A 27,136-nucleotide genomic window follows, 5' to 3' on the forward strand; every position below is an offset into this window, starting at 1 on the left:
ATGCTGTAATTAGATGTGAGGCGGAGGGGGGTTGTATTTAGATGCCTAGGTTGAGGATACAATTAACATATGGGCGAGAAATTAAATTATATGTGTGGGTGAAGCATAATTATGTGTGGGAGTCCATGCGGATACTTGGGTGAGGGTACATAGAAATGAATGGGTTAGATGCAATTAGATGTGTGAGCTCATGTTCTTATGGACAAAAACCTGATATTTTCATCAATAAGGGCGAGCATATGTTTTGACTTCATCACTAATGGCAGCTGACATAGAGTGACAGCCTTTCAGGCCTATCCCTGCTTTTCAAAAATCCCTGCTTTTCTGTTAGGACTTGAGACCCACATCTAACATTGACATTGATTCCTCTTCTTAATCGTGGCACTTGGTGGTGTTCTAAGTACTGAAAGGTTTGGTAATTTTTCTAGCTTGAAAACTGCATGACAAGGAAGACTTACTCCTCCTTCCTATAAAAGAGAAGTCTGGAGGGAGTAGCAGAGCAAGACAAAGATTTTTCCTTTGAATTGTGAAGCGTGAAAATAGAAGTGCCAACTCTTCCAGCTTAAAGTATCAGCATAAAGTTACATGTGTAACAAAACCAGCAAAATTTAGCTTGACAGACTCACTTTTTTTTTAGTTTATGAAACCATGTTTATTCAGCAATATTTATGGCATTTCTCCCCTTCCTCCCAAGTATAAAATTAAGAAGGCGAGGAATGTAGTTTATGGGTACAGTGGAAACAGAATGATAGAAAGGAGCTAGAGGAAGAAGAATCTAGAACAAGTTAGGTCCAAAAATCACCCAGTGCAGCTGAGAAACATATTGAATTAGTGAAGTATGGTGAGAGTTGTAATAATCTGATATATCCTGTATTAAATTTAAAACAATGGAGTCTTTTGTTACCATCTTCAAAAGCAGGAGAGCATTTTAAAATACAAATTCATTGCTTACAGAAATTCTTGATCTTAAAGTTATTTAATTGGCCACTAGTCTGCTTAATCCGATTCAGTCTGTTACTCAGTTCTCCTAATTCTGGACACCTTAGAGCTTCCTCTCATCTGTTTGGGGCTTAGGTTGTATCTGGTGGAGCTTCACCGTGGATAGAATCCAAGTGGGTCGCTTCCAGGATTTCAAACTTTTTGGCTTCCTGGTGCTCCCAAGAAACCTAGATTTAAGGTTAGTTATTTTTATTACCTGGATGTAGGGACATTACAGCCTTCTCCCTAATCTCCAGTTTTGTCCTACAGTGATTCTGCAGAACATTTTTTTTTTTGCGGTACGCGGGCCTCTCACTGCTGTGGCCTCTCCCGTTGAGGAGCACAGGCTCCGGACGCGCAGGCTCAGCGGCCGTGGCTCACGGGCCCAGCCGCTCCGCGGCATGTGGGATCTTCCCGGACTGGGACACGAACCCGTGTCCCCTGCATCGGCAGGCGGACTCTCAACCACTGCGCCACCAGGGAAGCCCTGCAGAACATTTTTTATTCTTTGGTTCTGATGCTAAGTTTTTACATTGTTAGACATGCCTAAAAGATACCCTCTCTCTCCAAGAACATTGTAACTTTGTTTTTTCAGGCAAGGCTTTATTGGGGCCCCTGCTGCAGCAGGGTGGGGAGTGAGAGCAAACAACACGTTCCCTTGCTTGCTTGCTTCCCCAAGCGGGGCCGAGCTTGTTGCTTACATGGGGTGAGGGTAGGGGTGTGTCCAGGGGTCGGGCCGGAGTGGTGGCTTCGGTGGTCTGCCCACCCCTTTGTGGCGTTTTGTTCAGGGCGCATGCGCACCACTCTGCTTTTGCGTTTTTTGGTCTCTTTTTTGTCCGTAATTTTGCCCCAACTGGGCGTGTACACAGATAGTTTTAGTCCCATACAGTTTCTTTGTATTTTGTTGCTGGAGGAGAGGTGTGTCCAGGTACAAGCTCTGCAGCACTGCAGCAAAGGGTCCCAGGTCCCAGCCTGTTTCATTCCCCCCTGAGAGACTCTACACCCTTATAATTTCTTTTTTTTTTTTTGCGGTACGTGGGCCCCCCACTGCTGTGGCCTCTCCCGTTGTGGAGCACAGGCTTCAGACGCGCAGGTTTAGCGGCCGTGGCTCACCGGCCCAGCCGCTCCGCGGCATGTGGGATCCTCCCGGACCGGGGCACGAACCCGTGTCCCCTGCATCGGCAGGCGGACTCTCAACCACTGCGCCACCAGGGAAGCCCTACACCCTTATTCTTAAGGGGTAAAGGGCCGAAAGCCTCTTCTTCTGAAACGTCCTCCTGCTGGACAGGGGCTGCAGACCCTAGCCAGAGGTGTAGCACTCCCTTGCTGACTTATGCACTTCTAATTTGTGATCAGAGGTGCAGTTACTAAAATGTTGTGTATTCCTGTGAAAATAGTTACCACAACTTTGTTTAATCCAGTTCTTTATTTACTAAATGGTTCGCACGTTTCTTTTTTCCCCACACCTGTCCTTCCTCCCCTCCCTGCAAGGCCAGCCCAAACTCTAAGAATTAGAGATTGACGGTGGTTAACTCAGTTGCTCATAGAGGTAGTGTAACTGTCATTGAGGACATCTAGTTATGTCTATGTGATGGAAGATGAATAGGTGATCAAGGTCACTGGGTCTTACTACTTTGTTGTCTTGTGTGGATTGCCCATGAAGAGGAAAAGGAAGTGAGGTGTTTGGCTTTGGAAATGACTTGGTAAATAGGTCTTTATTCACTTAATTATGAGAGCCATTCTGGGACGCTTTGGAGCTATTTACATAAGACAGAAAGAACAGGGTTTAAGTTCTTCAGTTTTTAATAGCCTTCTTCAAGGCATATCCTCAGCCAGGAATATTTTCACAGTTGGCATTTGTAGTTTGTTTCTGAAAAAGTCTTCCAACCTGTAACAAGTCTTTTCACTTTCATTTGTTCCATAAAACATCAAAGACTCTAATTTTTGTCTTTTTTTCCTCAATCTTCCTAAGATGATCTAATAGGCTGAAATCTCAACTACCTTTCTTATGCCTAAAACCTTCAGATCTCAGGTCCCAGTGTCAGTTCCTCAGAGAGAGTTTTCCTAACCTTATAGCATTCTGTACTTTCCTATTTGTTAAATTCTGTTTTTCCTGCTTCCAGGAGCAGAGTATCTGTCTATTTTGTTCACCAGTACGTTTCCAGCATCCACAACAGCTCCTGGCGCATATCAGGGCTCAAAAAATAATTGTTGAATGAAAAGGGAAGTCAGGCATCAGGGCTATGTAAGAAGAGGCACAGGCAGTGCAGGCTGTGGACCATAATAAGGGTAAGGGTGTCTCAGAAGCAAGATTCTGAATGGCTTCGTTAATCGGCTCATGTTTAGAGAGTGTTGGGTCTCATGTTTGTTCTTGAAGTTTGGAGATTATATATCCATTATGGCAGAAGACCTAAATAGACATTTCTCCAGAGAAGACATACAGATGGCCAAGAGGCACACGAAAAGATGTTCAACATCGCTAATTACAGTAAGTCCCCTACGAACGAGTTCCATTCTGAGAGCTCGTTCGTAAGTCCAATTTGTTCGTAAGTCCAATAAAGTTAGCCTAGGTACCCAACTAACACAATCAGCTAAGTAGTACTCTACTATAATAGGTTTATAATACTTTTCACACAAATAATACATAAAAAACAAACACGAAAAATAAAACATTTTTAATCTTACAGTACCGTACCTTGAAAAGTACAGTAGTACAGAACAATAGCTGGTATACGGGCTGGCATCGAGTGAACAGGCAGGAAGAGTTACTGACTAGAGGAGCGAGAGGAGGCGGGAGATGGTAGAGCTGAAGGATCGTCAGCAACAGGAGACGGAGGGCAGGCTGCAGTTTCACTCACGCCTGACGTTGATGACACAGGGTCTGGTTCCTTGCTGGATTCAATTCTATCTACCCTCTTGAAAAAACGATCCAGTGATGTCTGGGTATTAGCTGTTTTTTTCTCGTCATAGATGACACGGTAGCACTGGATTGCATTCTGAACGGCTGCTGCAACCTTCGTGTACCATTCTACGTTCCAGTCCTGTGCTTCAAATACTAACAGTGCCCCCTCAAATAAAGAAAATCCCCTTGCCATTTCCTGCATCGTGAATCTCCTCGGTTCTTCAGTTACTTCTTCTTCCTCTTGTCACTCTACTCTCTCAATTTTTTCACTTCTGTTTCCGTCATTATCTCTTGGTGCTCTTAGCAGCACCAGCTACATCACCGCTGCTTTTACGCTTGCTGCCAGACATCCTGGGCTTGAAATAAAGATACTGTACTATTGTACTCTATACAGTACAGTACAGTAAAGTACACAAAAGCACAACCACTTGTAAAGGATGCACGTACATGACAATGTACACCAGACACGTGAACTAACTTATGTGATTGGACGTGCGAATGCATGTTCGCATCTTTGAAAGTTCGCAACTTGAAGGTTCGTATGTAGGGGACTTACTGTATTAGAGAAAGGCAAATCAAAACTACAATGAGGTACCACCTCACACCAGTCAGAATGGCCGTCATCAAAAAGTCTACAAATAACAAATGCCGGAGAGGGCGTGGAGAAAAGGGAACCCTCCTACACTGTTGGTGGGAATGTAAATTGGTGCAGCCACTATGGAAAACAGTATGGACGTTCCTCAAAAAACTAAAAATAGAGTTGCCATATGATCCAGCAACCCCACTCTTGGGCATATATCTGGACAAAACTTTAAAAAGGTACATGCAGCCCTATATTCACAGCAGCACTATTCACAATAGCCAAGATATGGAAACAACCTAAATGTCCATCAACAGATGAATAGGTAAAGAAGATGTGGTGTATATATAGAATGGAATACCATTCAGCCATAAAAAAGAATGAAATAATGCCATTTGCAGCAACATGGATGGACCTAGAGAATTACCATACTGAGAGAAGTAAGTCAGACAAAGACACATACATGATATCACTTTATGTGGAATCTAAAATATGACATGACTGAACTTATCTACAAAACAGAAACAGACTCATGGGCATCATCAGAAAATCTACAAACAACAAGTGCTGGAGAGGGTGTGGAGAAAAGAGAACCCTCTGGCACTACTGGTGGGAATATAAATTGATACAGCCACTATGGAGAACAGTATGGAGGTTCCTTAAAAAAATAAAAATAGAACTACCATATGACCCAGCTGTCCCACTACTGGGCATATACCCAGAGAAAACCATAATTCAAAAAGACACATGCACCCCAATGTTCATTGCAGCACTGTTTACAATAGCCAGGTCATGGAAGCAACCTAAATGCCCATCGACAGATGAATGGATAAAGAATTTGTGGTACATATATACAATGGAATATTACTCAGCCATAAGAAGGAACGAAACTGGGTCATTTGTAGAGACGTGGATGGACCTAGACTCTGTCATACAGAGTGAAGTAAGTCAGAAAGAGAAAAACAAATATCGTATATTAACACATATATGTGGAATCTAGAAAAATGATAGAGATGAACCGGTTTGCAGGGCAGAAATAGAGACACAGATGTAGAGAACAAACGTATGAACACCAAGGGGGGAAAGCAGGGCGGGGGGTGGTGGTGTGATGAATTGGGAGATTGGGATTGACATACATACACTAATATGTATAAAATGGATAACTAATAAGAGCCTCCTTATAAAAAAATAAAATAAAATTCAAAACAAAAGCAGAAACAGACTCACAGACATAGAGAACAGACTTGTGGTTGCCAAGTGGGAAGGGGGTGGGGAAAGGATGGATTGGGAGTTTGGGATTAGCAGATGCAAACTCTTATATACAGAATGAATAAAGAACAAAGCCCTACTGTATAGCATAGGGAACTATATTCAGTATCCCATGGTAAACCACAATGGAACAGAATATAAAAAAGGAATGTATATATGTGTATAACTGAATCACTTTGCTGTACAGCAGAAATTAACACAATATTGTAAATCAACTCTATGTCAATAAATTTTAAAAATAAATAAATGAATAATATATCCATTATAACATTAAGAAAATGCCTTTAGGTCAGACACTGTTTAAGATTAAGACAGATTGGATGCTCAATAGAAATCTGCAAATTAAATAATTATTGAACAAATTGTTGATTATCTCATCTGTTCTTAGTTTGCATATAGAACAGTGAGCAAAAAAGATATGATACTTGGATTGATTCATATAAAAATGTGCGTTTAAAAACGCATTGATTGATCAGAGTAGTAGATATACCCTCTAAGGGCCAGTGATTAGAAAATATTTTGTTCAAAATCTATGTAAACCTTTGAAATTGCAAGTATCTCACACAAAGGTAAACTCTATGTAATAGTAGTGCTTTAGCAGTGTAATGATAATTTTCCCCCAGATAATTTAATTCTTTTAGTATTTAATAATGTACTAGTCTCATATATTTATATGGGACTTCAGAGTTTTCTGATAATGTTCAACACCTCAGCTGATTTTAATTCTCATAATCATACTGGGAGACAGATGGGATAGTTATTATCATGCCTGACTTCCAGTGAGGCACTGAGAGTTTGCAGGGCCTGGTAAACCATAATCTGAATCCAGATGGTTAATATAATAGAGTCATTAAGAAGATGGCCATTAATAGATGGAACAATGGTAGGTGAAAAAACTTGGACGATGATTTATAAGGTGAATTGGTGGTCGAGCAATATTTTGAGACCGTGGCTGTAGTCAATCTGTCTAATCCATCCTTTCATTTAGACTAGTATTTTTTAAGGTTAGCAGGAAGAGTGTTATAGTATAGTACTATATTCTAAGGCCCAGTAGATATTTTCTTACATGGGTGCAAGGAGATACCTTTGAAAAGAAAGGATGCAGTTAGTGCCTTAACAAAAATACTCCTTGACAGGATCATAATATTTCCGTGGAAATGGATGACCAAAATTCTTTCTATGTAATATACACCAAAAGGAGGACGCCTTGTTCACGGATCATCCTGGTAAGCATCGACCATTGCCAAATTAAAATATTTTGTGCCTAGAATAGAATAATGATAGTATTATCTCAATTCGTTAAAAAAAATTCCGCAGTATTTTCTCAATTAAGTTTCTTCTCTGTAAAACTTTGGTGAGCTCCTTTGTTCACTGGCATATTACCAATGCCCAGAAGAATGCACCCAGATACCAGAGAAACAGTTATTGAAATGAAGTTGCTTGTGTGAGGGCTAGCATTGACCAAATGAAGAGGAAATAAGCAAATATTACCAGCACAAAGTCAGAAATGGCTTCCTCCTCAACTGGGCTTTTGTTCAAAGGCTTAAAAAAGTGTAATGGGGTGTGTGTGTGTGTGTATAAAACATATATATACATATATGTTGTATATGACATATATGTATATATAATGTAAGAACAGGTAAATACCATATAAAGTAGGTAAATTTTCTGCTAATAAAATTATTCCAGTTGTTAAGATAGAGTGTGATAAATCACTATTTTACCATGTTTCTCCCAAACCCATGGAATCTAAGGATTTTGTGGCTTGAAAAAATCAGTGGACTCTGCTAGAAGGAGGAAAGAGATGAAAGAAGAGGGGAAGGATAATGGGAGGACCACCATGCTAGTGGCTCAGTGAGATGCTTTATGTACATCATCTCATATAATCTCATATAGTCCTGTGCAGCATTATCCCTCTTTAGAGACAGGAAGTGGAACGCCCACGGGTCCCACAGTCTGGAAGTTAGGAGGTAGTATTTGTACCCAGGCTTCTGCTGCTACTGCTGCTGCCACTTCCCAGCTCTGCTTGTTCTGTGCCCAGATTCTTGCTTGGAAAACTGGTATTGTCAGTCGATGTGGTCCAGGGACTTTCCTTTAACAACAATGAGCGGGGGTTAAGTTGGCTTTTACAAAGCGAACTAAATATTAGTAGAGCATGAGCGAGCCCACACTTCTGACATAAACTGTATACAGATAGTCGTATAACTCACTGAACTCAGATCAGGCTTCCATCCTCACTCCTGAAACAGGTCTGTCCTGAGGAAGGTTACCAGTGACCTCCATGTTGCAAAATCCCGTGGCAATTTTCCGCACTTACCTTAGGCAATCTATCGATAGAATTTGCGGCAGTTTTTCACCATCCTTCTTGAGTATCTTGAGATATTTTTTTTAAAACTTTGCTTGCAAGATACTCTACTTTCCTGTTTTTCTCTCCCATTCCATTGGCCACTCCTTCTGTCTCCTTTACTGATTTCTCATCAGTCTCCTGACTTCTTGTTGGAGCCTCCCAGGATTCAGTTCTTAGACCTCCTCTCTTTCCTGTCTACACTCATTCACCAGCTAGTGCCCTGGTTTGAAATACCTCCTATATGCTGATCACCTCCATCTTTCTGTCTCCAGGAGAGACCAGTTCCCCGACTGTATTCTCATATATTCAGCTGCCTGCTTGACATTGCCACTTAAATGTCTAACGGGGATCTCACACTTGACATATTTAAAATTGAACTCCAAATTATCCCCCCGCCACCAAAACCTGCTTCTCTATCATCTTCCATGTCTCAGTAAATGGCAAGTCCGTCTTCACAGTTGTCCAAGCCCCAGACTTTGGCATCGTTCTTGATTCCTCTCTTTTTCTCTTATCCTATTTCCATTGCATCAGCAAATCCAGTCAGCTCTTCCTCCAAAACATCTCCAGAATCTGATGATTACTTCTGACCACCCCCACTGCTCTCACTCTAGCCCAGGCCACCAAAATCTCTAGTCTGCTGTTTCAGGAGACTGGTCTCTCTTTCTGTGCACGGCATCTTACAGACTATTCACACAGCAGCAGAGTGATTGTTCCAAAACATGTTATAGCATCACTCCTTTGCTCACCCTACCTTAACTTGATTCTTATCTCATAATAAAGCCCAAAGTCTTTACAGTACCCTCCAAAGCTCTACAGAATTTGCTCCCCAGCCTTCCTACCGGGTAAGTCTCTAATCTCCCCTCCTCCTCTGTCCCTTGCTTACTCATCTCCAGACACACTGGGCTCTTTCCTCTTCATTTCACACCCCAGGAGTGTCCCCTCCTGGTGGTTCCCACAGGTACCTGTAAGGTTCACTACCCCCTGTCCTTCAGGGATTTGCTTCCCTGTCTCCTGACCACCCGATTTCAATGGCGAGTCCTCTTCAAAAGTATTTCCTCATCTTCTCATGCCAATGATTTTTTTCTCTCCACAGCCCATGTCACCATCTGATACTCTGTTTATTTACTCATTTGTCTTATTTATCATCCATTTCCCCGCTAGGATGTAAGCTCCTTGTGAACAGGGATTATTATGCCCCTGTCACCCAGGACAGTGCCTGGGACATAGTAGGTGTTTAATAAATACTCGTGGAATAAAAGAACAGTTAATTTGAGCATAAAGACTTAAATCTACATCTAAAAAATTACAGATCTAGCCCATGTGTTTGTTGATTTCAAACCTGCCTCCCAGGAGTGACTGAGAAAAATGCCACGTGTCATCTTGGCTTATCCTGGGTGTGTTGGGGTGCTGGCCTTTGCTTGACACTCCTCTCTGTATCCTGATCTGGAGGTCACTGGACAGTCTCTGCTGTAGTGTTATGAAGGGAAGTCTTTCCCATCTGCAAATGCTTAGACGCTACAGTTTCAGTACTGTGTCTTCATCAGCTATATTGTCATAGCTCTGGCTAGTCCTTTTACAAAATAGAAATCAAGGAAGTGAAATTCCCTTCTTGTGCTACAGTGAGTGCCCCTCACCTACCAGTGATCACTCACACCCCTGGAATTTCATTTTTCTGCTTTAATTAATTTATGTGCATATCTTCGGGTATTCATTTATTCTTTTGGTGTAATCCATATTATGCCCTTCAGATTCATCAAGGATGGCTGACTTAATATCGGCATGGTTATTGTATGTCCCAGTTATGCAGATGTAAGGTGTTCCCCCAGAGAACACCAACCGCTGTGCTAGGTTTCAGCAAGCAGGAAATGCCGTGTCTGGTGGTTCTTGCTGACCCAGCTAAAAGAGACCGAATGTCGCATTTCACTTCCAGGGGCTAGTGCTGGGTTTTGATATTCCCTGGTACTATAAATGGCACCTCAGGGAACGTTCAGGTACACGGAACATTTTCTTTGCAGTCCAGTTCAATGTCTGCAGAACGTCATATGCTGTCTGGATGGGCACAAGTCACTTGTCCCTTAGTGCCTCCTAAGTTCTAGACAGACCCGCCCAGAGTGTTCATGTACTCACGAACACAGCGTTTGCTCTCAGCGTACTTCTGTGCCTCTGTTTATGCTGCTCTCTCTGCCTGGCAAAATCTTACTCATCCTTACAGATTCATCTCGAGTAAGAAAGCATTCCCTGAATCAGCTTGACAGACGTGTCTTCTTGCCCCTCTCTGGATTCTCCACAGCATGTGAAACATACCTCTTCTACAACAAGTTCAGCATTACAGTAGGGTCTGTTACATAAGTTTCTGTGTTCACACTCCCCTCACATCCCAAACTGTGAATTCTGAGACCTGTGGTTTCTCTGTCTTCGTGTTTATCCCCCAAAATTAGCGTAGGAAACACCAGCAACATTGAGTGAATGACTGATTGTATGAATGAATGAAATTGCATCCAAATAGGGGAATAGAATTCATTTGAGTTTGTTCCCAGCTTAATGCCTTTAAAAAGAATCCTAAGAATGTTTAGTGGGGATTTTTCCATTTTCTTTAGCAGTCACTCCCCACTATGTGCACGGCCAGTTTGATACCAAAAAATGTTATATTGAAATACACTTCAGGGAGCTAAAAAAAACCCGCTTATTTCAAAAGAATAGGCTCGTTTGTTCCTTGCAAACTTTCTGGCATCTTTCTTTCTACATGCTCTTTTCCCTCTGCCCTGTCTTCAGCCAAATTCTCTGGCCGGGTCTGCTGTAAACAATGATTTTGTGAGTGGTTGTGTGTTCTCTGCAGTGAAAACCCGCCTTGTTTTCTGTTGCTAGGCAACCCCATTCCAGCTGCCCTTGAAGAAATGCGCGGTGGTGGGAAATGGTGGGATTCTGAAGAAGAGTGACTGTGGCCGTCAAATAGATGAAGCAAATTTTGTCATGCGGTAAGAGAGCTCCCACAGCGCGGCTTCTGCCTCCTCTCTTCTCCCCCACCCCTCCTGCCAGCCCCGGGGCCTTTGGAAACCAGTCACTGGTGATGAATCAGCGGTAGCTGCTCTTCAGCCGTCCCTTCAAGTTCACATAGAAGTGAGTTGAGGAGATAGGCCAGGGGAGCCAGGGAACGGGCCCCAAGAAAGTGCAAAGCTGGGAGAGCTTCAGAGGTCGTGGGGAGACCCCCAGAGTGGAAACACTCATTCAATTTTATTTTATTATTTTTTTTTTTTATTTATTTTTTTGCGGTACGCGGGCCTCTCACTGTTGTGGCCTCTCCCGTTGCGGAGCACAGGCTCCGGACGCGCAGGCTCAGTGGCCATGGCTCACGGGCCCAGCCGCTCCGCGGCATGCGGGATCCTCCCGGACCGGGGCACGAACCCGTGTCCCCTGCATCGGCAGGCGGACTCCCAACCACTGCGCCACCAGGGAAGCCCCACTCATTCAGTTTTAGACGATACAGTTGGATGACTCCAACTTTAAGACTTGTGCTTAAGACAAACTCTCTATGAATAAACATTTTCATTAATTCATTTCATTCTACGCACTCTGCTGCTTTGTTTTTCACAAAAGTATTTGGAAGTAGTGAGTAGGATTTGAAGAGGGGTTGGATCTGGGCAGCACTAAGAAAACTGGGAGGAAGGAGGGGGATTACATTTCGAGCGAAGAGGAAGCTTGGTAAGGAGACTGGGCAGAGTGGTGACGTGATCCTGCAGGGGTGTGTAAAGGAGCTGCTAGGACACATCCAGCCAAGAGTCGAGACCATGACACTGAAATGGCACCAACCTGCGCCGTTGGGTAATTTTGACCAGCAGGGAAGATAGTGAGTGATTGGATAGTCACAGGCTTGGGATTGTCTGGTGGAGAGGAGAGAAGGGTGGGAAGGGACAGCATGGAGGGTCCTGGCTAGAGAGAGTGTGAAGTGACACACATTGAAGTCTCGGCTGGATGGGAGGTGGGCCCTGAGAGGTGTGAAGGAGAAAGGAAGGGGGCCAGTGGGACCAAATGATGGGGTTCTTCAGAGCTGGAGGGGGCGGTGGAAAGATGAGAGAAGGTGGGGAAAAGAGAGCTAATGTCAAAGAATGTCCCACTAGAGAATGTGACTTCACCTTCTCTGGGGGATGAGCAGACGTGTTGTAGAAAAAAAGGACGTTTGTTACCGAAGAGGCGTAGGAGCCTGGAGGCTGTTCTGGGGAGGGTCTTTCAGGTGTGCCCCGAAGTCTCAGTGAAGTGGAAATGACTATGATCCAGGGGCCAAAATGCTCTGGGGCCAGGAAGGCTGAGGTCTCCAGCAACACAGAGGGCAGAAAGCTGAAGGGGGGTGGCGGTTGTGTTTTGTGTTCATTTTTAAGGATAAATAGATAATGGTCTAGAAGTAGCAAAAGTTAGCTGAGAGAACACTGAACCACCTCTGGGCTCTGAGCTAAGTGGAGTAGGGGAGAGTAAAGCCTGTCTGAGAGTGTTTCAAGGAAGCTGTGTACTCAGGGGAGGGTCAAGTTCCCTCTCAGAGAGCAAGGGTTGGGCTCCTTGAAAGACTTTATCTCACTGGTGAAGCCTGCTGCGGAGTGGGAGTGGGGTCCTCTTCTATCTCTCTTTCCTTTATGGAGTTGCCCTGCCCTAGTTTTTCCAGTGTAAGACTCTGTTTTCCTCTCCATTGCCATTCTTATTTTTTGTGATACATACAAACCATAGAAACATGGAGACAATAAAAATGTAGTTCTCTTAATTCAAGTCGACGTCGGTTTGGTGAGCACCTACTTTGTATCGGGTCTTCACTGGGGTTGGGAATGATATGTTGAACAATTCCCCTCATGGACTTAAAACCTGGAGATGTGCCAGCGCTGTGACTGGGGTGATTCAGGAGCAGATGATGAGTGGGTGGGGACCTTCTGAGGGGAAGTGGCATCTGGGCAGAGCCCTCTCTCCATTCTATTCTGGACACAGGCCACCCTGTCCAAGCTCTAATGTAGGAAGGACACCAAGTGCTGCCACAGGGTTGTGAGCCATGGGGAGAGTGCAGTGAGATGGGATTTAAGCTGTAGAAGTGGGGACAGTTACCTGAAGAGTAGAGGTACCCCCGCTAATACATTGGTGTTAGGTGGAGGCTGAAGGGCCAGCAAAGAAAACAGGGAGGTTGGAGGACCAGCCCTTGCTGCAGACTCACTATGTGACCCGCAGTGCACCGTTGTACCTTTGCTGCAGCTCAGCTGTCTAATCTACGTGAGGAGGTGGCTGCAGACAATACCACAAGCCTTTCCACTGTAGAAACTCTGATTCTGTGATGATGTGACTATCACACCACTGTAACACATTCACGTAGTCTAGTTTAAATTTTCATATTGCCCCCGAGTATAAGTTGATCTGCTTTTTCCAGAAACTATGTAAGGAAGAAAGAGTGGAAATATTATACTCACAGACTCAGGAAAGTTAAGTGATTCCGAAAGGTCTGAGTGCAATGCGGAAGGAGGCATTAGTACAATAAATGTATTTCTTTAGTATTCCTGAGTGGGCGTGTGTTTGTCACTACATTTAGGAAGATGGATCTTTTAAACTTATGTGCACGAGATCAGGCCTAAGCATCTTAGGGGGTTACCTATATTATTTATTACAAATAAGCAGGACGGCATTTGTGTTGTATACAATCAATACTGATATATTCAAGTGCAGAATTAATGTGGGAATGGGGTGCACAGCACAGGATTAAACGGATGTTCATGGAATGATGAGGGAGGTGAGGGCTGAAAAAAATTCAAAGAAGGCAGCATCAAAACTAGATGTGCGTGTGCCTTTGATTCAGTTTCAAGAATGGCGCCGTTATCATAACACCTTTGAATTTTTAAAAAGCCTTATTAATAGTTTACAATGTGGGAGTAATTAAATGTTGATAAATTGTTTATAAAGTATTCTTATTTGACCATTTATGTATCTATTTATGCACGGTTGCTTAATACACATTTTGGGGGCACCCTGAGGAAATTGAGGTAATATCATATGTTCAAAATTAAACATTTAGTGAGTAAATGTGATTGGAAAGCACATAGTATGTTCCTGGACTATAGGGTACATGGACAGTTACACTGAAAGATGAGATCCCAAAACAGCCTTACCTGTACACAGTGGTATACCCAGTTACAGTTCAAGATGTTTTCCAGAATTAGGATATAACAATGCCATAATTTCCTTTGCTTGGACATTTTCAAACACGTCTTCTAATGCTAGAAGTCAACTCCCCGTTTTTCAAAGTAAACATTTGCTCTGTAGCCAAAAACAATACTTTAAAAAATAAAATTGTTGAATAAAATGTATCTGGGAGTTGTGCAAGACAGAGATAACTGATTGTGTTCTGGAGAGGAATTGGGTGGCTCAGGAATATGAGTGAGGACAACATAATTTTGGTGCCTTTGAATTATTCTCAATTATATGTGTTTTACATATTTAAGTGTACATACAACTTAAAAAGGAAGTTTAGAATTTATTCTATTTAAAGATTCCTCTCCAGACCCACCTCACCCACCCACCTCCACCCCCCACTTCAAAGAATATTCATTCCTCATCAATTCTGTGATCATATCTTCTAGGGTCACAAGTATAGTTATTAAGACACTTCAGCCATTAATATCCGTTCATTGAGCCAACAAGCGATAATGCAGAGTTTGAAACACTTTTACACAATATGCCTAATTGGAAACAGTTTGACTGTATTAAATGTGCCTTTTATGTAAATCTATGTAATTATCAATTTAGGAGTTGCGGAGCTAGAATTATAGTGTGCTTTTTTCCGAAGAGAAGAGCTACAGGGAAGTATCATAGAAATTTGGACTTGAAGAGAAAGTATACCCAGAAGAACAGACATTTACACCAGAACACAGTGTCATTATTTTCCAGAAATGAATGTATAAAATATTATCTTTATTGTTTTAAGCATTTCCCTCTATTGCAGGATTTGGCAGTTAGTGTCTGGAAGTGTTTCTCTGAGCTTTTGCTTTGTGATAGGAGGTGTGAAGTGGACCCAGACATATGAGCCATGGATCAATCTATGAGGAATGCACAGAAAAAGTATTTTTTCAGGAATACCGACTAGTTTCATTTAACGATGACAAAGCAGGTTAACCGCACTTTCCGGCAATATTCAGAGTTTACAGGTTTAATATAATGTGGTTGATTCTCAAATGTTATGAAGGGCCATCAGGATCAAAGGGGAAGTGATAAATTAGGAGATTGGGATTAACATATACACACTGCAATATATAAAATAGATAACTAGGGCTTCCCTGGTGGCGCAGTGGTTGAGAGTCCGCCTGCCGATGCAGTGGACACGGGTTCGTGCCCCGGTCTGGGAAGATCCCACATGCCGCGGAGCAGCTAGACCCGTGAGCCATGGCCGCTGAGCCTGCGCGTCCGGAGTCTGTGCTCCGCAACGGGAGAGGCCACAACAGTGAGAGGCCCGCGTACCAAAAAAAAAAAAAAAAAAAAAAAATAGATAACTGACAAGGACCTACTGTATAGCACAGGGAACTCTACTCAATGTTCTGTAATAACCTATATGGGAAAAGAATCTGAAAAAGAATGGAGATGTATATATATATGGATATTTATATATGTGTGTGTGTGTGTATAACTGATTCACTTTGCTGTACACCTGAAACTAACACAACATTGTAAATCAACTAGACTCCAATAAAAACTTAAAAAAAAAAATTACATTCATCAAAAAGAAAAGAGAGACAGATGCCCAAATTCTAGTCTGTGTTTTATCCTGGGAGTCCTTTCCATCTTTGCGAAGATCAGTTAAATCACAAGAGCACAGTCAGCACCATGGCCGGATGAGCCTGGCGGTTAATAAGCTCGCTCCCCGACATGGTCTTTGGAAACCTCTTGGGATATGGTGTGACCACTAGACTAGAGATGCCTTAAGTAGGCTCTGTGACTTGGCTTCCCCCAGGCTCCCCACCATGCCTGTTGTGTTTGTTCCCAATGGGCACTCAACTGGCTGACATTAATCTGTGGGGAGCTGCCAGAAGAACCAGAATCTTGTTACCAAAGAACAGGTGGAAGGAAGATTCCAAATCAACTGAGACAAGTTTCTGCCTGGGATGCCCTGATGTGGTAGGAGTCAAATACAGGGTAAATATGAGACGACATCAAGGAACTTGTGCAGATCAGCTGAGTCGGTGCTCGGACAAGTCCATGTCCTGGGGGAAATTTGTAGGGAAATTTTAATAGTTGGGGAATGGCCGAGACCTTAATATTTGTAAGATGTCTACCGGCAAAAAAACGATGCTTTGGTTTGCTGAAGTAAGAAAAACTTAGAGGTGCCCTGCTGTGGAGTCAAGACATGGGTGGACAGGAGCAGTTAGGACTCAGTAATAAAAGAAAATCTGTTGGAATCTATAGACTCATTTGGGATGGTCAGAAGTAATAGATATATATTTAGTTATATTTATATGATATTTCTGATATGTGATATATTTGAGCTTTTACTATGTATGCGGCATCAAGGTAGGGACTTTTTATACATTTCTTACTTTACTCCTTGCAACCATCTTATTGGAGAGGAAAAGCCATTATCCTCATTTTGTGTAATGGGGAAACTGAGGCAGTTGACAACTTGGTTAATGTCTCACTGGCAGAAAGCCATGGGATTTGGATTTGCAGTTGCAATATTTTCCGTTGTAAGCATTCATAAGATGTTGCGGTAGAGGAGAGCACCCAGGGCTGTGCTGTGTGTGTGTGTGTGTGTGTGTGTGTGTGTGTGTGTGTGTGTGTGTATGAGGGAGGAGGAGCTATTTCTGTCACCTGTACTCTTCCCTTGCCTAGACTGGGATGGTGGAGAATCATTGCATTTCGTTAAATGACAGATTATTTTGTCTTCACCAGTAGGCAACCATACGTTGGTCATGTACCCAGAAGTCGCACATGCATCGATTTAGGTGGCAGAGTTTGCCTTGAATGTACTATTATAATTTAGAATTTGGGAAAAGAATGAAAAACACAAGTAAATACAATTCCTCCTTTTCTCTTGAAGTTTGTTGGTATCTACAGAGAACACTGTAGGTCCTGTGTCTTCTAGGGGACTACACCCTCCTGAGCACTGATTTCATATATACCCTGACTTATCACCTCAAAAATATTTTGAATGGAATAAATTCATTTTAGTTATATCTCTTTCCTTTAGTAAATCCCTTACCTCTCTAGCTGACATTTTCTTTCTTCTAAAACAGAAATAGTTTTTATGACAGCATTTTGAAGATGCTAAGAGTTAGTCATCTAATGTCTACTAAAAGGGAGAGGTGATCAAAACAGTTATTTGTGAATTGAGCTAGACTTAGTAAAATTCCTATTTGCCATGATAATTGACCTGATTTAAAAGTATGTAAATCATCCTGAACTGCTTGTTCTTGTTTCTCTAGATGCAATCTTCCTCCTTTGTCAAGTGAATACACTAAGGATGTTGGATCCAAAAGTCATTTAGTGACGGCTAACCCCAGCATAATTCGGCAAAGGTAAGAGTTTATGACTTCTGTTTGTGAGGAATTAAAAGGAAGGCTTTCGAAATATTTAACATCGTAAAGGCAGTGAACATAATTCAGTTTGGGAAACAAAGAAGAAAACCATCTGGACAGGCAGGAAGGATGAAGGAGGGAATTGTAAATAAACTAGACAGGATTATGGGAATCCAAACACTATTTCATGCCTCTGGGATTCCGTTTCTTGCCTTTAGAGATGGTAAAAATAACATGTGAATCCATCATTTTGCTCAAAGAAGTAATATTATATCGTGCTTACTCATTACTACTACTTTCCAATTTGTTGGCTTCAGTCCCAACTCATTGATTGGCACTGATTGGTGAACGGAAGTCTTATCAACTTTATTAAAGAGTAAAAACAGAGAAGTGACCACTTTACTGCGTATGCACGCATGAAAGTAGCAATATTGTGGGAATGTACAAGAATGTGTGATTATATGATGTTACAATATAGTACATCACGTGATATTCAGTCAGATTTGGGAAAGCAGATGGAAAATTCTTACTCTAGTATCGATTCCAGAAATCTTGGCAGCTGCTGTGGGAGCTTCTGGGGGTCGTCGGTTTCACAGCGGTAAGCTGTGAGCTGTTTATCCAAGGACTGTTTGCTGTGAGCTGTTTATCCAAGGAGCTGTTTATCCAAGGACTGTTCATCGTAGAGAATGACTCAAGCTCTGTGAAAAGAAGAGTCGAACATTGCCCTATGCTCTCCCATGTACACTAGCAGTTACTAGTGAAATACCCAGATATTCTAAGCTCAGGCATTTGCCACCTAAGGAAGTCTTACCCGAGTGAACAGCGCTTGTGTGTCACTTGATAAACAATGCTACACTACTTGTTTTGGTTCATAAGTAAGTATATTCCCATAAAATAGATGTTGGGAAACGCAACCAATTTTTAATTTGACAGATACTGTGAAATTACACTTCCAAAATGTACCATTTACTTCCTCTTCGGTCATGGATCAGACTGCCTGTTTTCCAATACTGAAAACATTATGTGCTGTTAATCTTTTAAATTTTTGTCAGTTTGCTGAGTTAAAAATGATACATTATTTTTTACTTAATATGTTTTTTTTTAATATAAGAAGGGCTGAGTGGGTATTGACTATTAGTATTTTTTCTTCTGTGAATTGCCTGTTTGCATTCTTTGCTCATTTCATACTTTTTTTCTTTTTACAAACTATTTTCCTGTTGATTTATAAGAACTGTATAGATATTAAGTCTTTGTTTGCTATATATGGAGCAAATATTTTCTTCTAGTCTGTTTAACATCTGTCCTATCAGAGCTCAACATTTTTATACAATGAAACTTGTTAGTCTTTTCCTTTTTTTAAAAAAAAAAAACTATCTTTAGACAATCTTCCTCACCCACATCTCCTCCACTGAGAAAATATTATCCTGTATATTTTTAGTGCATTTATAGTTTCATCCTTCATACTTAAGGAATTTAATCCATGTGACTATCTTTATTTTTATAACACTGATCTTAATGTTTTTCCACAAAAATATATGTTCGTTATAAGAAATTAAGAGAGAAAAATACAAAGAAGATGGTAACAAAAAGAATCACCCCAAACCTCGCCATTTGTGAATAACTATAACTAACACGAGGTACACTTTTTTCAGATATTCAATATATTCTTCAGAACTTTGAAGATATTGTTCCATTATCTTTTGGCACCCAGAGTTGCCAACCAAAAATCTAATGGAAATTTATTCATTTCTTTGTTTGAGGGAAATCTTTCTTTCCTTCCTCCACTAAAACTTATACATTTCTTTTTACCATTTGAATTCAGAAAGTTTACCAAGGTATATCTCAGAGTGGGTCTCTTTTTTCATTAATGTTGCTTGGCACATTAATGAGAGGTCTTTTGAGTTGGAAGACGTGGAGGTGTAGTGGTTATGGGTCTGTCCTCTAAAGCAAGATGACTTGGTTTTCGCTTCCTGCTCGCCCACTCACAGCTGTGTGAGCTTGACTGAGTTACTTAACACTTCCTCCTTCAGTTTCCTCATCTGTAAAGCAGGGATAATAATACTTAGTTTAATTCATACTTACAATGAATTAAACTACATATATATGTAGATGTATATATGTGTAAATATGTGTGTGTGTATATATGTATATTATAATTATATATATGCTTAGAACAGTGCCTGGTATATTGTAAGCACTATATAGACGTTAGCTATCATTAGTATTGCTTTTCATCTTTGTGAACATTCTCTCTCTTATATGGCTGATTATTTCCTCTTCTTCATTATATTTGCTCTCTCTTTCTAGTCCTCCTATTAAGTGGATATTAGAACTTCTAGATATTTCTAACTCTTTCCTTGTACCATGTAGCTTTGTGTGTGTATATGTGTGTTGTGTCCCAAGAATAACCCCTTTCAGCTCAGTAAATCGTATTTTAGTTGTGTTCATTCTGCTATGTAGTCTACCATTTCCACTTCTTAATTGTATTTTTATTTTTTGTGAGCTAAATTATTTTTCTCATAGCAGCATATTTTTTATGGATATAATATCCTCTTAGGTTTCATCAAGACTGTATAAATGGACTTAAAAGTTTTGTATTTTTGTTCTTTCTATATTCAGATTATTCTTCCTATTTTTTGGACTTAATGCTACATATATGATTTGACATTTTCCAAAATTTGTACTTTAGTTTTCTGTTCATTTTTGTATGGTAAGCCTTTTTGCTGTCAGTGAATATAGTTTTATAGGTATATTACTTTCATAATAAACAGTTAGTTTAAAAAATGTCACTGAAAACCAAAACTGTCAGTCAAATTTGTGAGTTAGTATTGAATAACTTAAATGAATGACCAAAACAGTGCTATATATTTAATTTTTAGTGTGATTTGTTTGCTGACATAAACTAATGTAGCATAGCAAGGAGTTGGGAAGAATAAGAAAACAAAACATTTCTCTTTTACAGTTTAGTTATTGACTCTCACTCAGTCTTGGGATTTTTGTGGGTTTTTGTGAGAGGGCTTGGGGGTCTGATCAGGAAGATGTCAGAAAATCAACAATGATGATGATGTCTCTTTAATTCAATTAAGTGGATTGGGGTTCTGGAAATCATAAAAATGTGCAATTTTTAAAATTGGGAAGGGTTCATATCAGATTCAAGAGAATGAGCAAAAGGTCAAGAGAACACTTACAGAAATATTTTTCTTTGATTATTTAAATTTTTTTAGATAATTTCAGATTCACAAGAAGTTGAAAAACAAAAAAAAAGTACAGGAAGGTCCTTTGTACTCTTCATCCAGTTTACCCCATTGTTAATGTCTTGCATAACCATAGTATAATACTTTTCCGTTCCTGGAGGGGAATGAAACATTCAGTACATTACACTGAAGGACAAAAGAGTCTATTTTTCTACCTGAATATGTGGAGTTGGTGGTAAGATTTTAAAAAGCTCGTGAAAACGGGTATTTATTTAGAACAAGACAGAGCAAGATGAAAGAGAAAGTGAGATTGTGATTTTGAGAAAAATTACAACTACAGAAGGAGAAAGGAAAGGATCAATAATTGTTTGAAGGGGAAAAAAGTTCAATAAAAAGAATTAATGCAACGCAAGCAAGAGTCATTATGATTAATGCTGGGTCAACATTTAGTCAGTGTTTCTATGTGCCAGGTTCTATGTTCTTTATACGCATTGCCTCATTTAATCTCAAAATAATCCTAATGAGGAAGTATTTTAATGTGTGTTTTTACAGAAAAACAAACGTGACATAAGTTTTGTCATCTGCTTATATTCACAGCTGCTGGTCATCAGTCTGGGACTTCACCCAGACTTGTCTCAATCCAAAACCCATACTCTTAACCAGTGACCATCGCACACCCCATCTTTCCAGGTGATCCATATGTTGCACAAGGAGACAATTGAGTTTCCATAAGTGATAAGTCATTTTGGAAAAGGGAGTGAAAGTTTTTTCACTTAACAAAGTATATTCAATGTTGCAAGGTTTTTGAATACAAAATCAAAATGCATGTAGCAGCTCCATTTTGTGAAATATGGAAAAATATATCCCAGTAACATCAGATACTTTTATATACTTAACAGTTAGACAATGGGAATTCCCTGGTGGTCCAGTGGTTAGGACTCGGCACTTTCACTGTTTCGGCCAGGGTTCAATCCCCGGTCAGGGAACTAAGATCCCGCAAGCCACGTGGCTCGGCCAAAAAAGCAAACAAACAATTAGACAAAAAAGCAAACCCTCTATAGAAAAATTACGGAATTTTATTGAGGGACATTTTGGACAACCTAAATGTCAAATAATATTAATTCTAATGATTCTTGCTTAACCTTGCGCTAATTCTTTATATTGAACTTAATGTTAACGAACAGGTTTACTTTGCCTCTTAAACATTTAATTTTTGACCCTTTCCTTTCTCCTTCTGTAGTTATCAGATTCACATATATATAGACCCTTAATATATGACAGAGGTAATATTGTAGATCAGAGACAAAAGGACAAATTTTCCAAAATGATGTGGAGACAGTGAGGTATCTATGAAATTATACCTCTACCTCATACCTTATACCAAATATCATTTCCAGATGCTTAAGACCTAACTTTGAAAAGCAAAACAAGCAAGCTTGTAGAAAATAACATAGGTCTTGTGATTTCTTATATAAGAATCACATAGCACTAAACAGAAGGGAAAAGACTGATAAGTTTGATTTATTAAAATTGGGAACTTTTGTTCATAAAAAGACGTGGTAGAAGTAGGGCAAATACAACCACATTTTAGAGGAAGACAACTAACAAAGGACTTGGATCCAGAATATACAAATAATTCTTTTACGTGTAATTTAGAAATAAATTAATTGAATATGAAAAACAGAAAACCGGTAGGAAAATAAGTCAAAGAGTTGAACCAGACTTCATAGAACTCTCCAAATCGCCAATAAATGAATGAATAGATGCTCTACCACATTAGTAATCAGAAAGAATGCAAATAAAAATCCTTAGGAGATATCATTACACATCCATCAGGTTGGCAGAACTTATTCCAACTGTTAGGGAGGATGTGGACCCGAAAGTACCATATATGCTATTTGGAGGGAATATGGTTCCAACCACTCTGGAATGTGTTTTGATGTTATGTAGTAGGGTTGAAGATACACATGCTCCATGCCCTAGCAGTTCCACTCCTAGGTATATACCCTAGAGAAAAACAGTATTTATAAGAGAGAAATGTATAATAATGTTTATAGTAGCTAAAAATTAAAATAGTTGTGAATTCATGGTGGAATGAATCAATGAATTCAGGTATGTTCACATAGTGGAATGCTTTACCACCAACAACTATGACTACCCACAATAAAGTGGGTGAACGTCAAAAACCTGATATTGACAAAAAGAAAGGAGTCATAAAAAATACAGTAGGGGGCTTCCCTGTTGGCGCAGTGGTTGAGAGTCCGCCTGCCGATGCAGGGGACACGGGTTTGTGCCCTGGTCTGGTAAGATCCCACATGCCGCGGAGCGGCTGGACCTGTGAGCCATGGCAGCCGAGCCTGCGCGTCCAGAGCCTGTGCTCCGCAACGGGAGAGGCCGTAACAGTGAGAGGCCCGCGTACCGCAAAAAAAAAAAAAAATACAGTAAGATGTCCATATAAAGATAAAAATAAAACTAATGAACAGGATGGTTTAGAGACACGTCCATAACAATTCGGAGGACCAACAAGTGGTTCCTTCTCAGGGGAGGAGAGTGTTGGATTCAGGAAGTTTTTTATTCAGATCTTGTAGTCTCCTCCCAAAGCTTTGCACACCCAAGATGCTGGCAGTGTCTTGAACTTTCATGTGACTAAAAATCAAATTCGTTGGGCAAAGATGTGCAGTGGAAATGCCTAAGTACCACTGATTTTCATGGCTGTCCTCCAGATCCTTGATTCTTATCAAAATATTCCACTGAGAGTTATAAGCCCTATGAGTTTTCACTACAAAATTCTCATAGAAAAGATATCGGTATCAAGATAAAACAGGTGTGAGGAAATTCAGTATATACGAGAGGCACCCATAATGATGATTCACACATTATATATGTATAATTAATGTGTGTATATATATATATATTTATAATGTATACATTATTCTGCCTGTAGGAAAAATAAGGTTAGAGAAGGTAATATTCGTTGAGGTAGTTAGTAGAAATTCTCAGTAAGAAGGGGCTCTGCTATAGCCTTTGTTAGGATATCTTGTCTAGAGTACATTTTCAGTTTTTAAAAACAGCTTTATTGAGGAATAATTGATATACAAAAAAACTGCACATGTTTAATGTGTATAATTTGATGAGTCTGGGCATACGCATACACTGATGATACTATCACCATCATCAAGGTAATAAACATAACCATCGCCTCCAAAAGTTTCCTTGTGCCCCTGTTTTTTTGAGTGTGTGGTAATAAGAACACTTAAGATGACTTATGAGTTCTATTCTCTTAACAGATTGTTGTTCAATGGGTATATAGTGAACTATTTTTTACAGCACCTAGAACAAAAGGATTAGTTAGGGTGCCCGGGACACAGATTAGAAAGGGCTTTGCAGTCTCATCCAACTTCTGATTGCATTTTTATGGGTTAGAGAAGTTATTCTACTGTGACAGCAGAGTCTGTTGGATCTTCACACCCACTGCTGTTGTCCTCTTCCTTCCTTTGCTGGGTTTTGTAGGTGGATGGCAACAAGGATCCCTTCACAGGGTTGCCCTTCATTAACATGCACCAGCTCTAACCAATTGGTCCGCAAGCATTTTTGTTCAAATACCCTTTAAAAGAATTTTTAAAATCCGTCATTATTTCCTTGATCTTTAAAAAGTTACCTAATTTTTTTTGGCATGAAGTTAAATTGTTGCCAAGCATGAACTTTCAGAGCTTTCTACATTGTGCATATTTAAATACATATTGTCAAAGTCTCAGAAGTGCAGATTTAGCTTTTTGGATGTTCCATGTCCTCATAGCAAAGCCAGTGCGCTTTGTCAAATTAGTTCATTAAGTTGAGTTGACTTTCTGTCAGAAAAAGGCAGACTACATTTTATTCAATTAAGTGCTAAAATGTAACCCCATATGATCATCTCACTTCTGAGTTCTAATTATTCAACATATAAGTAAGGTATAGGAGTTGCCAAGAGTTTGTCCCCTGGATAAAATAAGGCACAGCCTCCATCTATTTCTTATAAAGATCTTTTTGCTTTTTCTCAGGGGTCACTTCTTCAGAAACGATGTACCTTACAAATGTTTCTTTGTTTGGTTGCCTGGTGGCTTTTACACTCTGGGGCACTGCATCATTATAATATTTGGGATAATAGGAGGTATGTCTTTTGTGAAGTGGAAAAGGGAAAATTATGAAAGTAGAGTTTGGAAAATAGTTGTTTAGGCTATCAGATTAGTCCTGAGTAAATGTTTTAGAAAAGTGCATATGTGGAATTTGAGGATTTGGAAACTCATGGGGGAAGAGGGAGATTAAAATGGGAGCTTCACAAGAACAAAGTTACAGAGGTGCTCATTCAACAAACATATTTTGAAATCTACTCTGAGACAGAGAGTACAAAGTTGAAGAAAATACAACTCATACCCTGAAGTTGCTTCCAGTCAACAGGCATTCTGTAGTCTTGGAATCCATAAAGGGGGTCCAGGGGACCCGGAATCCCTTCTGAAATTTATTTTTAAAATTTTATGTGTGTGTATTATATACTTTTTAAATCCGATTTTCCAAGGCTTCCATTACTCGCAATAAGTTTAAAATTCACTGGCCCAAACTGAGTCATTCTATCAAGTAAAATTAGAGATTACAGTTCTCAAAGCTTGTTTCTTAATTTTTCAATAGAATTGAAAACTCAATTAGCCATTTTGCCCATATCAGGTGTTCAGTACATATTTGGGCAAATGATGGTTAAAAAATAAAAACTGGAACTTAATTGATTGTCCTGTTATTATATTACTTTTGAGCTTTGAGGCTCCAGCTTGGGCAGTGATTATTATATGCAGCCACAAAAAAGAGCATCAGTGTTCTGAGTGTGTGCTTCCATGTGGACATATTAGAGGCAGTAGTATCAGTGTGAACAGCTTGGGGTCAAGAATCTTTTATCTGTGCTCTTGAGACCCCAGCATGTTTTTTTGGCATACAGGACATGCACAGTAAATGTTTAGGGAGTGAATGAATAAGTGAATATATATATTTTAAATATCCTTCAAACTGAATTTTTGGTTTAAATTGTCTTTAAAAAGGAAATCTAATGAATTTTTTGGTGTCAGTTAAAATGTTTCTATGGTCTTAAAGTAAGATAAATTTTTTAGTAACAGATATTTCAAAGCAGTATTAATGAAATGCTTAGCGGGGAAAACTTGGTTCCTCTTTTTTAAAAAGTTGACATAAATTAAGGAACAAAAAAGTTATCAGAACAAATAGAGTACAAATCATGGTGGAGTTAACCTTTTAAAATTTGTAAGTGTGTAGCTTTTAGTCGACTGGAAGGACTTGATATAAGACCCAAATATTTATTTTGAAGTTTCTAATATCAGGTAGAAACTGGGTAATCTCTTTTCGTACAAGTGAAAGAGACTGTCCAATGGTTATCACTTCTAATTTTACTAAAGGCACTTGGGAGTGTAGAGGTATTATCTGGGAGAACAATTGCTTATTTTATTGATGTACTTTTCCAAAAATAATTTGAGCTTTGAGGAGAATGACTTGGATCCAAAGAGGGTTTATAACAACTTCTTTTTAACATTCTACATGACTCATACCTCAGACTGTGTTCCTAAACATCTCCATCTCTTCTGCCCGCTGACTTCTTTTTTCTTTTCTCTCCAAACTTAGAGCAGTTTATCAGTGTTTGCACCAAGGTTTGGCAGTCACTGATAGCCATTCTGCCTAACATCTGCTGTGATATAAGGGAATTAAAAGGCAGATGCTAAAACTGGAACTAGAGAGAGCAAGGAGAAGACAGAGAAGAGATGCCTCTAAAAGGGTGTAGATCTGTATGGAGTTTGTGTCTGGATGAAATAGTTATCCAAGTCTTGGCTTTAAACAGACTTTGTGTTCAAATTCTAGTGCCACTGCTAGTAAGTGCTTCATACCTGCTAGCTATATAAAGTTAGTTACTTAACCTCCCCCTTATGAGTTGAGAATAAAATTATTTACCTTGAGGACTGTTGAGAGATGTAAATGAAATAATGTAGTTGTGGCCAGGGAAGCTATTTTGATTAATACCCAGAATAGCTACTCAGGAGGACTCTCCTGTTGGAATACATCTTGTTCTTGGTTAAAGCATATTGTTAATGCATTATTGGGCTCATCGAATTTAGGGAATCTCCAAGAGTATCTGCATACTTCTCCCCCAAACAAACAAAAAACCCCAAAACACAAAACAGAAAATCATGAACCTAAAACCAGACCAAGCATTGTGAACTATAAACTTCTGATACTAAAGCTGAGAACAGGAGATCAAGCCCTGGATTCACCATGTTAATGTGTGCCCCATATTAAGCCTTGATAAGGGACAAT

The 27,136-nt window shown here is 40.0% G+C and overlaps 1 protein-coding gene across 3 annotated transcripts in view; it reads left to right on the forward strand.

Moving 5' to 3' along the window:
- The window catches only part of ST8SIA1 (ST8 alpha-N-acetyl-neuraminide alpha-2,8-sialyltransferase 1), a 157,975-nt gene that overhangs the window by 83,476 nt on the left and 47,363 nt on the right, over window positions 1–27,136 (forward strand). For all 3 annotated transcript variants that reach the window (XM_032645800.1, XM_032645801.1, XM_032645802.1), the window contains exons 3-4: window positions 10,942–11,051; window positions 17,508–17,600. In XM_032645800.1, the coding sequence (XP_032501691.1) occupies window positions 10,942–11,051; window positions 17,508–17,600 (203 nt within the window). The remainder of the gene's footprint in view (window positions 1–10,941; window positions 11,052–17,507; window positions 17,601–27,136) is intronic.

The sequence above is a fragment of the Phocoena sinus genome, chromosome 10 (genome assembly GCF_008692025.1).
Source record: "Phocoena sinus isolate mPhoSin1 chromosome 10, mPhoSin1.pri, whole genome shotgun sequence".
In the NCBI taxonomy this organism is placed as follows: Eukaryota; Metazoa; Chordata; class Mammalia; order Artiodactyla; family Phocoenidae; genus Phocoena; species Phocoena sinus.